Genomic DNA, 14,629 nt, shown 5'->3' with positions numbered 1-14,629 from the left:
GCTGCTGTCTCCAAAGGCTCCTGCTTCGTAGAAATAACATACCACCCTCTAAGAAAACATTCCTGGGAAAATGATGATTGTCAATGGATAACTCAAGATATTTTATTTCAAGATCAGTTTTTTGACATTACCATGCCCTCCATATGGCCCAGGATGTCAGAATATTTTAGGCATTGTTATAGTCTAAGTGGATTCCATGCATACTCATCCTACAAGGACCTCAGTTGATATATTTCAAAAATATGACTTCATCTGTGACAGACACATATGGTATCATCAACACAACTTTCTGTGGAGTCCTCCAGGATGGGAAGCTTTTGGGAACTACTGGACCACTGAACTGGGTGGGTTGGTTTGTTTTTGTTTTTAATATCATGCTATTGAAACTGTGATCTGTGAATGAGTACCAGCACACAAACTATTTGTAACAGGGCCATGATTAGGAAAGATTAAAAGTATACTCAGGGGGCACGTGGGTGGCTCGGTCGTTAAGCATCTGCCTTCGCCTCAGGTCATTGATCTCACAGGGTCCTGGGATTGAGTCCCGAATAGGGCTCCCTGCTCAGTGGGAAGCCTGCTTCTCCCTCTCCCACTCCCCCTGCTTGTGTTCCCTCTCTCACTGTCTCTTTCTCCCTCTGTCAAGTAAATAAATAAAATCTTTAAAAGTATACTCGGTTCCTCAACTTCTCTCGTTGTAGAGTAGTAACCTTTGCTGGTACTGAATCATGAAGAACATGATGAGTAGCACAATCTCACCTCCCTATTATTATTATCCTAGGGAACACTGGCAGTGCATTGGCACAGACCTAGGAAAAAAATATCCAATGTGTACAATGTACGTATGTGTTTAAACAACTTCTCAAATAATCTTATAAAGCTTCTATAACGGGGATGGGAGGGAACTTCTGACTGCTATCCAAGATTTTAAGTAAAAAAAAAAAAAAGTGCATGTTCTTTAAAGTCTCATACAATGTTATTATTATTATAGGAATATGGTAACATAGGGTGCCTAGGTGGCTCAGTTGGTTAAGTGTCTGCTTTCGGCTCTGGTCAGGATCCCAGGGTCCTGGGATGGAGCCCCGCATCGGGCTCCATGCTCAGCAGGTAGCCTGCTTCTCCCTCTGCCTGCCACTGCCCCTGCTTGTGCTTGCTCTCTCTCTCTCTGACAAATAAATAAATAAAATCTTAAAAAAAAGGAATGTGGTAACAAATTCTACACAGAGAAAGGACAGAAACAATACATGGCATTATTTCAGGGGAGGTGAGAAGCCAAGGAATTTTTACTTTCAAATTTTTATATTTCTGTAGGATTGGAATTTTTTATACGTGTGAATCACTTTTACAATCAGAAGAAAAAGAACCAACACATTACTTAAAAGTAAATCATTCTAATCATTTCCTGGCAATGACTCAATGTACAAGCATGCACTTATCTCCAGCCTTTCAGAAACCTATCTACAAACTAATTTTATGCATTACCATACAGCGCGAATCTGCTTTAGGTATTCTTATATGCTTTTAAAAAGCATCACAAACTCTAATCTAAAAACTCACATAGCCATATAAAACAACGAATTCCTACAAACAAAAATACTAATCATGTCCTCTGTGGACCAATTTTGAGGAACTTAACACAGGTAAAGGCTCATAACCAGATTTAAAAGGCAAATAAAAGTACTGTGTTGGGACAAACAAAAGTCAAAACAAAACACTTTTGAGTTTTTAGTAGTTCTTACATCTGAGAAGAGGTGGGAAAGGGAAATCAGCATAACCAGTTTCGTCAGTATGCTATCTTGACATTTATAAAAGCTCTATGTTCTCAGAATGAAGGAGCTAATGACCACCAGTAATTCAATCTCCTTCTTCCAGACCAAGAGAGGCCCAAGAGAGCCCCTGTCATGTACACTAAGAACCAACTGGCAACTTTTTTTTTTTTTGGTCATGTCAAAAATTTTCCACACAACTCACTCTGAAAAATTAAAAACAGAATATACTGCGTCAGGTTCCCCCACACATGGCATACTGGTGGAGACCATCATCTGTGATGCTGTGTCAACCAAGCAGATAGCTGCTCCCCAAAAGGCTGGGCCCCCATTCACTGTTACGATGGGGTCCTCTAACCATCTGTGCCTGCCAGGGCTGGGGTGTAGGACCTTGTCATCACACAGGGGCCAATGTTCAGAAGGGTCCCCATCTTGGTCTTTTGGTGTAATGTTTTGCTGGAACTGACTTGAAATTTGAACAAAGGCCCCTGAATTTGTTTTTGTACCGGGTCCTGCAAATCAGGTAGCCAGCTGTGGCGACCTCTGCGCAGGAGGAGGGCATATAAGGTGGACAGACTGACAGAGCAGGGTTAGGTTCTGGCCTTGGCTCCACCACCCACGATTTTATGATTGAGGCAGGCCACTTTACTTGCGGCTTTCTGTTCTGCGTGTGTGCATGATGTGCACCCTAGAGAACTTGGGAACCCCAACAGACCACTCATACACAATACGTGCAGGGATAACAGTGGCTTTAAATGGTATTAACCTCCAAGTAAGGTATAGGGACACTTAGAAAAACAATCATGGTGGGTAATTCTGATTCACAGGATGAGGGTGCCATTGTGGAGGAGCAGAGAATGTCCCACACAGAGGAATAAGAGCTGTTATACGAAGCCCTTTCCAGCTTCAAACAGCATGTGCCTGTGTTCTGAAAGGGAAACCCGTTGATTCGATCACTCACCCACACCTACTTGTACTAAATGCTAATGATAATAAACACTTGTACTATTACAGAACCCTTTTGATTTCTCCGCAAAGTCACACCACAACCTAAACAGATCATATGAAGTTTAAAAAACAAAATGGTGTATCACCAAAGTGTATTGCTTCATCAGATTGTCAAAACTAAAATAGGATTTTCTCTTCTTTCTAACACATACACAGAAAATGACCCGAAGCATTCATATTACCTTGTTAACTTTCACACCTTCTTTTGGAGTTTGTTTTGTGGCTAGATTATACCCAATCATCTGTTTAGCCAGCTGTCCCACGACTTGAGGGCTGAGAGAGAGGGGGAGGGGGGAGAAGGAAAAAAAAATCAACGTCTATGCTGAAAATTATTTTAAAGCAGACTGCACGCTACGTCCTCATGTCCACACTGCAGAAGTCCAGCTCCACCCTCAGTGAGTCCACAGGGTTTTTTGTTCATGTACTAGGTGCCTAGCCCTGTACCAGAGGCCCACTGAGAACAAAATACATATGAGGGAGGGAGGGAGGGAGATGGAAGGAAGGAGGAGAAGGGAAGGGAAGGGAAGGGAAAAGGAGGGGGAGGAGAGGAGAGGAGAGAGTTAGGCAAGGGGAGGTGAAGAGAGGGGAGGGGAAGTGAGGGGGGAAGGGAAAGGGAGGAGAGGGGAGGGGAAGGAAGGGAGATTCTTGCTTCCCTCTGCTATTCTCTCTCCCCAAACTAAGTCACCGTCATAGTAGAAAGCCACGGCTGAAATGCATAACAGATTTAGATATGAGCTGAGTAACAAAGACCTGACTTGGGCAATGTGAGAAGTGTTGTCCACTGAGGGGCCCAAGGGAGAGGGTGAGATTCAAAGTACATAATGAAAAGGTATGTGACAGAAGAGAAGAGGAAAACGGGCAGTGCTGGGCCCTGATACCCGAAGGCTCGTACTATCAGACAGGAGGGACAACTGAAGCCATTGGTACTCGGAGCCACTGCAGGCTCTGAAATAGGGAAGTGACAATATGGAGGCAGCATTTAATTTATGTTATCATTTTCAACATTTATGATGAATCACTGATTGTCTAAGACAGGGGGAGTGTTGGGTTTTCACAATTAGTGAAGAAAAAAATCCTCTTATGAGATAAAGAACATTGGGGCACTGAAGAGCTCTCTACCCACAATTCATTTCCTTTATTTGCTACCTCCTGCTTCCACCCCATTCCGATCATCCTTCTCAGTGCTTCCTGCAATCATGAGCAAGATCTTCCATAACTGCTTAGCCCAAAGACACAGAATTAAGATCTCCAGACTTACTCTTTTGTTAAATGAACACCTCCTTTCAAACCACTACTGAAGACACCTTTTCCTCTTCCTCCAGCTAAGATCTGGGCTTTTAAAACAAATTCTTTTGCATCTGAAAAAGAAAATTCAGAATTGGTAGTGGATTTTAATTTTTTTTTTTTTTTTTTTAGCAACAAGCAATGTGGAAAAGCATATACCTCCCCAAAGCAGTAAAAGCTCTCTTAAACTAATTTTGAAAATAAAGGCATAAAGAACTTCAAAAAAAGTCAGTGCATCTAAATAGAAAGTCTTTATCAAGGACGTTAAAATATTTCCTACCCGTGTAATCTAATACTCACCCATCCCAAGAGAAAGCAAGGCATGTGTTCCCTTGCTCTTTTGAGTATCAGAAGATGCTAAATAAATCCAGGCCGGAGGTATTCATTTTACTGTGTAATGACACTCCCATGTGGCAGAGGCACTAATCTGCCAGTCAGAAGAGCTAACTACCTGTCAGCCAGCTGAGATGTCAAAGGGACGGCTGGAGTAGTACATGGGGGAGATGCAAAAGGAGTGGTTAATAACTGTATTCTTGGAAACCAACAGATTTCTGAGTGGATGTTCTAGATATTGGTGGGAATGGATAAGGGAGGAGGAAATGGATTAAAATTGAAAGCAAGCAGTATTTCTGAAATGTTGGCAGGGTAACAGAACATCCCAGGGCAAAGTGGTGGGGGAATTTTCATTTCTCAACACACTCAAGGAACGGGGGAAGTGTCTGCTTTTGACCTTTGAGACCTGACTCATAAACTCAAGTATCTTCGTGGGCCTAGCTCAAAAGCTACATGTATGAAGCAGCCCAGTGACAGAAATGAGGTCTTCAGCAAACAGGAGTGCTGCCCCCTGCCCCCAACCACCAAAAGAAAAATAAGAGAAAAAACGCACAGCCCTCAAACAGGTTTCATAAACCAAATAGTACATTTCTTCTGGTCACAACTGGCATCCTCTGTTGGTCGTTCATCTTTGTCTAAATTCAAAAAACTAAGTCAATCTTCTGTGAGGCTCTAAGAGTTTTCTGGTTTAACACCAGGTTCAGAATCTGCAGACCGGGTTTCAGTCAGGCCTCCATTCCTTACCCCGCTGTCAACACCTGGCCGGTTACTTAATGTCTCTGAGACTCAATTTACTCAACTGTGAAAAAAATGATGGGATTTTGAGAATTAAATCATACATACATGTGAATACTTTATCCCAAGAGCCTGAAAACTCCTATGATTAATGAAAGACTACTGCCACAATTAATTCATTTTATTACTTTTCTATATTGTAAAGAATCAAAAGGATTATTGCCACTTGGGCAGATATGGGTAAATACTAATATTAATAATAACAAGTTTACTGGTGTCTGCCACCATTCCTGTATGGTGAGGGCTCCATAAGTGTTGGCTATTTCAGCTATCTCTGTCACTGTTCTTGTTACTCAAGGCAAGCAAGCAAAGGTTCCAAGAGAAGGAGCCACCGAGGGTTTCATCATGAAGGCAACAGAGAGCTACAGAAAGATTCAACATTATGACAGCATTGGGTAAGACAAGTCACTCCAGCTGATATAGTCAGATTATTAGGGTTCACTGTCTTTACTGGCTGGTCTTCCTTTCTCCTATTTGCTTATACTCAGGAAACTAGGGTTCACCTTCTCTCAGAAGCAAACAGAGCTCCTTCTTTGCTGCCCTTGATACCCTTCAACACTTGCTGCTGCCATATATACGAACCATCATAACATCAGTCAAACCCATGTCTTATGATAAACTGGCTCAAGTCCAACTGGGTAAAGAAAAAGCTATGATGACAACTCATTATCAGAAACACACGAAGAAAGAAACCAAGTAGAACAAATTTATTTCGTACTTAGGCCACTGCATGTAAGGACATGTGCAGTTAAGAGCAAGGACTGTGGAATTAAACAGACATAAAATCTCCAACCTCTGCCCATCACTCTTCTTTGTAGACAAGAAGAGAATGAGGCTCAGAAAGGTAAAAGTAAAAGCCTGTCTGTAACATGGTTATAATGAAGTAATTTACAGTGTCAGGATGATGTGAGGAATAAATGAAAAACAGTAGGTAAAGTGCTTATCTCAATGCCTGGCACATTTAAAAGAAGTCAAAACATCATGGCTATCATCACTAATTATTTTCAGCAATTAACCAGAAAAATGGCATATAGGAAGACATTTCTTATTTCTCTTTTGAAGACATCAAGTAGAAAAAATGCTTTTTGCTGTCTACTCAAATTTTTAATTGTGATCACTTCAAATTCTTTAAAAAGGATAACCAGCATTCCATTGCCATTATCAATTTTCATAAGCCTGTCATCCAGAAGAAAGAGATGCGTTTCTCTATGAGCTTTCCAGCAGCAAAACTTGAAAGCTAGACAGAATACCTAATTGGGCATTGTTAATTGGCACTACACAGGCTTAATTGAATCAGCCTTAGGCATGAACCATCAAGACAGAGAAACAGTTGTAGCCTCAATGAAGTGTTGTCGATTACATGTGTCACCATTTGACCACACGTCAAAGGACACCATGCCACCAAACTGGTAGACTGAACAGCCACTTGGGGACTGTGCATCCATACTGGGATAAGTGGCAAAGACAAAGGAAAAGACTGTATCCAGTCTAGGTACATCTCCTGCAACTTACACCCCAGGCCAAAAATAAGTTCACAAAAATCATCTCTTCTTGTTAGATCTCAAGTGCTAAATCAGTGTAGTATGTCAATAGCCCAAAGAAAAGCAAGTTTTTCTCATCTTGCCTGAAACTCACATGAAGTAATTTAATTCAGTTATTTACTCAAAGGGCTGAAAATTAAGTGGCCAAATCCTACTGAACCGTATCTAGTCTTTTCATTCAGTATTAATCAGGTTGATTCCACACAATGCCCATTTCCATTTTAAAGATGTGATTTCTCCAAATACACAAATTTCTGGGTTGTTTTTTGTTTTTACCTCCTTATTTCCAAACCAAATTACAAAAGAATATCACAGACACAAAATCCAATTTTTGTCTAACATAAGATGATTTAACCATACTTTAGGATAACAAGCTAAAAAAGAGATAGAGGGGACAAAAAAACACCTACTCTAATAGATTTTGTATAGAAATACACTGCACTTACATACTGATAACCATATTACCGGACTCCAAGTTAGTAAAACCTAGGTATGTATAACTCTAAATTCCTTGCCCTTCACTACTACTCTTATAGGCAGCAGCCTTAATGTGCAGTGCATTTACTTTATTTTGGTCCTTTTCTGGTGAGTTTCTGATAATGAACAGTGCTCACGACTGGGATTCCACTCAGATGGGAAGCAGTTATACTGTAATTTTTAATTTTAGGAGAAGAAGTATTGTGAGCAACATATTTGATAAGCTTATCAGTACATAAGATTCTCAACTACCATATCATTTATGAGAATAATATTTGTAGCCATTTAGGAAGCCTAAAAAAACCCACACAGTGGTCTTCGTGTTTGACTCTATTAGCCACATTAAAATAATGCTTTCTCAAATGTTTTCCTCTCATTCCTTACCACAAGTGTCATTCTAATTACAGTAACACAGTTTTATACCAATTTTTATAGTTCCCCAATAGTCCCAGGCTGGATAATAAACATTCTTGGAAGCATTATTAAATCTAAAAGGAAAAAAAAATTCATTAAGGAAAGCATAACCTAAAGAGAATAAGAAATGTTTTTAATCAGACAAGTTTTATGAAACTAGTTCACAGCATTTTGAAAATATATTTATGCAAAATAATGTTTACATGAAACAGTTCGGAACCATAATGTAAAAGGACCTAGCAAATGTCTGAAAATGTTTATCAGGTGTATTGATAAGAATGTTATTTGTAACTATCTTTTTAAAACAGTTTAGTGAATTCAATATTGTTCTCTTCAAAAATATAATAGTTTCCTAAATGCAAATGCAGTGCTATATAGATGGAGGCTACAAAGGTGATCATCTATTTTGAGTCAATGACATTGGAGTTGTTGGGGGAACTATAGATTCCATGGGTCACCGCCAGAGCAAACTGGAATATCCAGTTTTCAGCACAATTACATGGCATAATTTCCAGCATGGTGATCACCTTTCATGAGGTTTGATGGGATTCTTTTTTTTCTTTTTTTTAATTATGTTATGTTAATCACCATACATTACATCATTAGTTTTTGATGTAGTGTTCCATGATTCATTGTTTGCGTATAACACCCAGGGCTCCATGCAGAACGTGCCCTCCTTAATACTCTTGATGGGATTCTTAATTGAGAAAGTGACAACGTATTTCAGATTGATCTATTACTGGAAGGCAAGAAGGGGGTGGGGTGGTGAGGCAAGAACAGTCAAAGATATTACAAAAAGAGGAATTATAGGGTTATAAGTTAGAGGCCTAAGTGCTAATTTCCCAAAGAAAATGAGTTAACATCTGTGATTCCATGATGATCCAAGAACCCAAACTTAAAATTGGAGAATTACCTATCTTTGATTATTGTAGTATCTCGTGTAGATGGAGTCCTATTTCCTCTTGTTGTAACGAGGTCACTGGGAATTAGATAATATTGCAATGACTCTTTCCATATGCTCAGTGGCATCCCTGAGACTAAAACAATTATTTTAACTTTCAACATGTCTGACGTGTGCTCGCCCAACATTGGAACAGAGAATTTCAAACACACAAGACATCAAAATAAACTATTTCACCACTGGTTACATCCTTTGATTGAATTAGGATTAGAGATACTTGGCCTCCCACCAGACTGCTACGTATCAAAGATTTAAATTGCACGTATCTGAAACAGTCATTTTTAAAATAAAAGATGGAACTAGGACCATCTCTACTAGAACAAGGGTTTTGTGATACAAATAGGAAGTTGTTCAGGGAGACATTATTTTAGTGTTTTTGTTGTTTGTTTTTTTGAGAAAGAGAGAGAAAGCGGGGGGTGGGGTGGGGAGTGGCAGAGGGAGAGGGAGGAGAGAGAGAGATCTTAAACAGGCTCCACAACCATCATGCGGCCCCATGCGGAGCTTGATCTCACAACCCTGAGATCATGACCTGAGTTGAAGCCAAGAGTCAGATGCTTAACCAACTGAGCCACCCAGGCGCCCCAGGGAGACATTATTTTACATTAAGAAATCCTTCACTAATAAAGCTTTAATATGTTTTTTTTTTTTTTTTAGATTTTATTTATTTGACAGAGAGAGACAGAGTGAGAGAGGGAACACAAGCAGGGGCAGAGGGAGAGGGAGAAGCAGGCTTCCCACCGAGCAGGGAGCCCAATGCGGGGCTCGATCCCAGGACCCTGGGATCATGACCTGAGCCGAAGGCAGACACTTAACGACTGAGCCACCCAGGCACCCCACTTTTATATAAGTTTTAAATCTTAAAGTTCCTATTGAATATAGTAGTCAATTAATTCTACATTATCTAAAGTAATTCCTTCATCTGGAGAGTGTAGGGGCACAATAATGCCACTTGGAACAGTTTATTGATTATAAAGTAGGTAATAATATCATCATAAGACAGCACACTTTTTGCTTTCAAGGGAATAATTTTAGTTTTAGTTCCTATAAAAATTCCTAAAGTTTGATAAATCATTGTTTTTTCATATTGCCATACTTAAAAAAATATTGCATATGTATTACCAAATTATAGCTCTCATTAAAATCTGTAATGATAAACTAGCCTACTTATCTGATCATGTCACTGATGTTATTAATTGCTTTCATAACTATTAATACAGATTTCACTGGTGATAAAATTTTAAAACCAGGGCTCAATTCACTTGTAATATCTTACTTTTTCTATAGTTTAGGACTAATAAAACAATCTTATATTTTGTCTATTAAAAGATACATTTCTTTTTTTAAGATTTTTTAAATTTTTTCTAGAGGGGGTGCCTGGGTGGCTCAGTCGGTTAAGCATCTGCCTTCAGCTCAGGTCATGATCTCGGAGTCCTGGGATTAAGCCTTGCATTGGGCTCTCTGCTCAGTGGGGAGTCTGCTTCTCCCTCTCCCTCTGTGCAGTCTCTCTCTCTGTCTCAAATAAATAAATAAAAATCTTTAAAAAAATAAAATGAGTCTCTTGTAGATATCATATCAATGGGTCTTGCTTTTTTATCCAATCTGATAACCTGTGTTTTTTGATTGGAGCATTTAGCCCATTTACATTCAGAGTAACTATTGAAAGATATGAATTTAGTGCCATTGTATTAACCTGTAAAGTCACTGTTTCTATGTATTGTCTCTGATCCTTTCTGGTCTATGTTACTTTTGATTAGGTCCCTGGCAGTGAGGTCTGCCTCTTGTTCTCTTTTTTGGGATGAGTTTGTCTGTCTTGTCATTCCATCCAGAGAAGAATAAATGAACAAGAGAACAAAATACAAAAATAGCAACAATGACCCCAGAAAAATTTATACTAAACAAATTAGAGGTGATCAGAAACTGGGAAAAAAAAAAAAAAAGAAAAAGAAAAAATATAATCAAACAAGCGAACAGAACAGAGCAATACAGTAGACCCTGGGTGTATTTTGGTCTGTTTGTTAGAAGAAACTAGATCCCAAAATTGTAAAGAAAGAAAAACATATATATACAAAAATAAAATCAAATACAATGAAAGGAAGCCAAAAATGAAAATATATATATATAAAAAATGTAAACGTAAAAATGAAAATTAAAAAACACTTTAAAAAGAATTTTTAAAATAAGAAATTAGCTGAAAAGGAAAAAAACATTTTTAATTGTTCATGAATTCTATATACTATTTTCCCCCAGTGCTGGACTTTTGCAGTTCTGTGTAATTAGTAAACTCAGTCTCAGCTGGATGTTCCTGCTGGTCTTCTGGGGGAGGGGCCTGTTGTGCTGATTCTCAAGTGTCTTTGCCCAGGCAGAATTGCATCCCCCTTGCCCGAGGCTGGGTTCAGTGTAACTGGCTCTGGAGCCCGTGGCGGGGGGATGAAAATGGTGGTGACCCCATCTCTAGCCCCCGAGCTGAAAACTTGCACCCCCCACTCTTCAGTGTGGCCTCAGGGAAAAGCAGTCAATCACTCTCTCTCCCTGGTTTCCATCTATACTCTGTGCTCACCCAGCCTGTGACTGAGCGGTTTTATCTCAGGCGCACAACCCCGCTTCGTCTCCAAACTTTACAGACTCCTGCTGTGTGCAACTGTGCAGCTCCTCCCAGGGCAGGGAGGGGGGTCTCACTGAGGTTCTGCTGCCTGCTGGGCTCCTGCTCAGAAAATGTTCATCTGACCATCGGCCACACCCATATTTAAAGATGTTTCTTTCTCTTTCGCAGAAATATTACTAGGATTCTGAGATCTCCCACGTTCTTGATTGGAAATCTTGTCTTTTCCCTACTTCGTCTTGGTATGTCAATTCCTCTATGTGGCCCTCCATTTGGTGAGAGGTGCTATATGCTACTTTCTGGATTCTGCATTGGCTACCATTCTGCCACCGACGGTCACATTACCACCAGTTTCCTCTAGGCTTCTCCCTTGCCACAATCAAGGAAAATCTTTCAGCTTCCCACGAGTGCTTAAGGAGAGTAGCTGAGCCCCCAATGACACAGCTTTTCCCTCTGCAGGGCAGTCTCTATTCCAGATGCACACACTCTCCAGGGGACAATGGCACAGTCAGGCACTGCCACACCCAAACCCTGAGACCTCTACGCCCTCAAAGCTGTGGGGTCACCTACTTTCCTTACTCACAGAGATCATCTCACAGAGCCCCTCTACTCTCTAAGCTGCTCTGCTCCTTGGACAGCCTTTCTCCAGACAGACCCATGTGTCTGATTTCCCCAATCTTGGGGAGTGCACTCAAAATCCTTCTCACAGGACTCTGAGCCCGGTACAAATCAAGAAATAGTACTGAGTACTTGTTCCATGCTACCAAAAAAGTCACCACAGTCAAAATGTCACAACCCAGAATGTTCTCAATTAGGTCCACCTACCCAGTACTCACAGAAAACCTATTGGTAGAATAGTCCCACTTCTGTGAAAATCAACTAGAGAAATAAGGATTTTTTACTACAATGTAATTATAATAGTGAAACACTTGAAAACAGCCAAAATATCCATCAGCATGTGGACATTTGGGGTTGGAAAAATAAATTTTTTATAGCCACATAAGGAAATAATACAATACTGTATGTCCATTAACAATTATTAAATAAATCTTTATGTGTGAACATGGGAATATGTCCACATATACTATATGCCCCAAATAGACCTTAATGATCAATATTTCAAAAAACAAATACATTTGTGACTAGTTATATAGTCATAGTGAAATCTAAATGAACACTAAACTATTAACTGAGGTTATCTTAAGGGGCTAAGGAATGGTATCATGGGTATTATTATTATTATATATTATATATATTACATATGTTATATATTACATATATAATATTATATATATTATATATATTGTTATTACCCTGTCAGTAGTGATTTACATTTTTTTCCCAATTATCACATGTTGTCCTAAAAACAAATAAATGTGAGACAAACACAGCAAGTTATCCACAGTAGTATGTCTTGATTATTTCAATGTTCCCTGCTGTGTTAGGCTTTATAACTTTATCATGTGGGTCAGGGATGCCTATATTTGCAGAAGCCCCCAGAAGACATCTTCAGGAAACATGGCTCCACATCTAACAACATGACCTCCTCAAGTGTCATGCAAGAAAACTGAGCATGGCAGGAAATGCGCTACCCTTTTCAAACATCTACTGAGCACCTACTCTGTGGGAATTCAAAGATTAAAAAAAGTCAGGGTCCCTGCCTTTCAGAAACTTAAAACCTCTCGAAGAAAAGAGATAAAAACAAATAATTACTGAAAAATATTAAGACTGTAATAAATGTTTAGAACACAGTGCAGCGAGAAGGGGACTTGGGTGCCGAGTCAAGCTAGGCAGGGGAGAGCAGAAGAGCCAGGAGGGTTGACTGACATCACAAGGAAGAGATGGGTTTTCCAGTTAGACAGGGCTGGGAAGTGAAGACATGAAGGGGTCACCAACTGAGAAAGGCTACTTTGCTTTTCCATCTGTATTTGCTTGGCTTCTTAGTTATCTATTTAAATTAGAAATCATGAGAGAACCATCTCAAATAAAGCAGTAAAGCATGCCAAGATTCAGCACTGCAAATCATTCACGTTTGTTATTTTGGATCTTCAGAAAACCTCCCATATTTAAGTTTATTTCCCTCCACTCAAGAACAGAAAATAAATAGAAAAACACACGTATAGCCTTTGTTAAATTTAGTTATTTTTCCCTAAGTGCTTTTAAGATCTTCCATAATTTTATAACGGTGGTCTTAAAAAAAAAAAAAAAAAAAACCCAAAGCAGGTAAGCTAACTCTCAAACCAGGCTCCCATGAAAGCTCCCAAGGTGTCAGTGAGATTCAAACCGTGCCACCGTTTAACACCAGCAATAACAAAGGATATGGTCAACCCTCCCAACCTGCAAATAAACACAGCTTCCAGACTTAAAATGTGCTACAATTCCAAACGCCGGAGACACAGTATTCTAAACAACGGCTTGGTGGTGTTGCAATAAAAAAGGAACCCAGAAGGTTTTTTTTCATGTTAAAGTGGTAAAGTGGTGTATGACACACTGGAGTTCAACAGAGGCCAGGAATGATCCATGCCAAGAGAGATGGAAGATCTCAGAAACCCTTGCCCATGATGCACACATCTCCAGAGGTCCAGCATCATTTTTTATGTCACTTCCAAATTACATTGAGTTTTAAATGTCTTGCTTTTTTACTGCCTGTCCTAACCCATTCCTTGTGTCTGAAATCTAAGTCTATTGCTCAAATGTTAAACACAAATAAGACTTGAGATTGCAACCTGGAGGGTGAAACCATGCAATTTCCATGAACTGGGAAGAGTTTATATTTGGCTGACTTCCAAGGGTTGTGAAGGCTGGATAAATACTTATTTTTCATTTTCTCTCTATGAGAGCTTTCTTTGGTTTCCTTCCTTTCTTCTTTCTTCCTTCCTTCCTTGCTTCCTTCCTTCTTTCTTCCTTCCCTTCCTTCCTTCCTTCCTCCTTCGTCTTATCCTTCTATTCTTTGTAAATACGTCCAAGATACTCAAGTGCATGTTCTACTATATCTGAGATCGCTGTCTTCATTTTCAACAGGTCCATTCAACAGCCACAGAGATCGCCACTGACTTCAAATTCTATTCCTATCACCTCCTCCTTAGAACTACTCTCAAAGAAGGACTTCTGTGCTTATATCTGGTATATCAACCTGTACTATACCTAACCTCACAAATCACAAAACCTGGAGCTATTTTCTTGGGACTGTCTTCACAACAATTTTTCTGATTATCTCTGAAGCATTTGTGCTCGAATAGTCTTTTTTGCTAGGACTTTCAGCATCTTAAAAAGAAATGCCTCGTTTGAGCAAGAATTCATACTAGAGGGAGCCAGGCCAAGTGTTACAAATAGGAAATTAAAGAAATCATAAGCTGCTATGCATTTTACTTCCTGGGGAAAATAATAATTATTTTTTTGAGTTGACTTTGGAATTGCAACACCCACAACAACACAGAAAAATACCCAAGAGCTA

General features: G+C 39.5%; 1 protein-coding gene across 1 annotated transcript in view; it reads right to left on the bottom strand.

Annotated features, from left to right (window-relative positions):
* The window catches only part of SUCLG2 (succinate-CoA ligase GDP-forming subunit beta), a 276,580-nt gene that overhangs the window by 126,127 nt on the left and 135,824 nt on the right, over positions 1-14,629 (bottom strand). Inside the window, exons 3-4 of the mRNA XM_028110361.2 lie at positions 4,030-4,129; positions 2,954-3,044 (exon numbers count right to left, since the gene is read on the bottom strand). Coding sequence (XP_027966162.2) covers positions 2,954-3,044; positions 4,030-4,129 — 191 coding nt within the window. The remainder of the gene's footprint in view (positions 1-2,953; positions 3,045-4,029; positions 4,130-14,629) is intronic.

This window comes from Eumetopias jubatus, unplaced genomic scaffold (assembly GCF_037043125.1).
Source record: "Eumetopias jubatus isolate StellerSeaLion01/CBP00866 unplaced genomic scaffold, mEumJub1_p1.0 scaffold_1, whole genome shotgun sequence".
Taxonomy (NCBI): domain Eukaryota; kingdom Metazoa; phylum Chordata; class Mammalia; order Carnivora; family Otariidae; genus Eumetopias; species Eumetopias jubatus.
The sequence above is the reverse complement of the archived record's forward strand: the minus strand, read 5'-3'. Positions and strand labels throughout refer to the sequence as shown.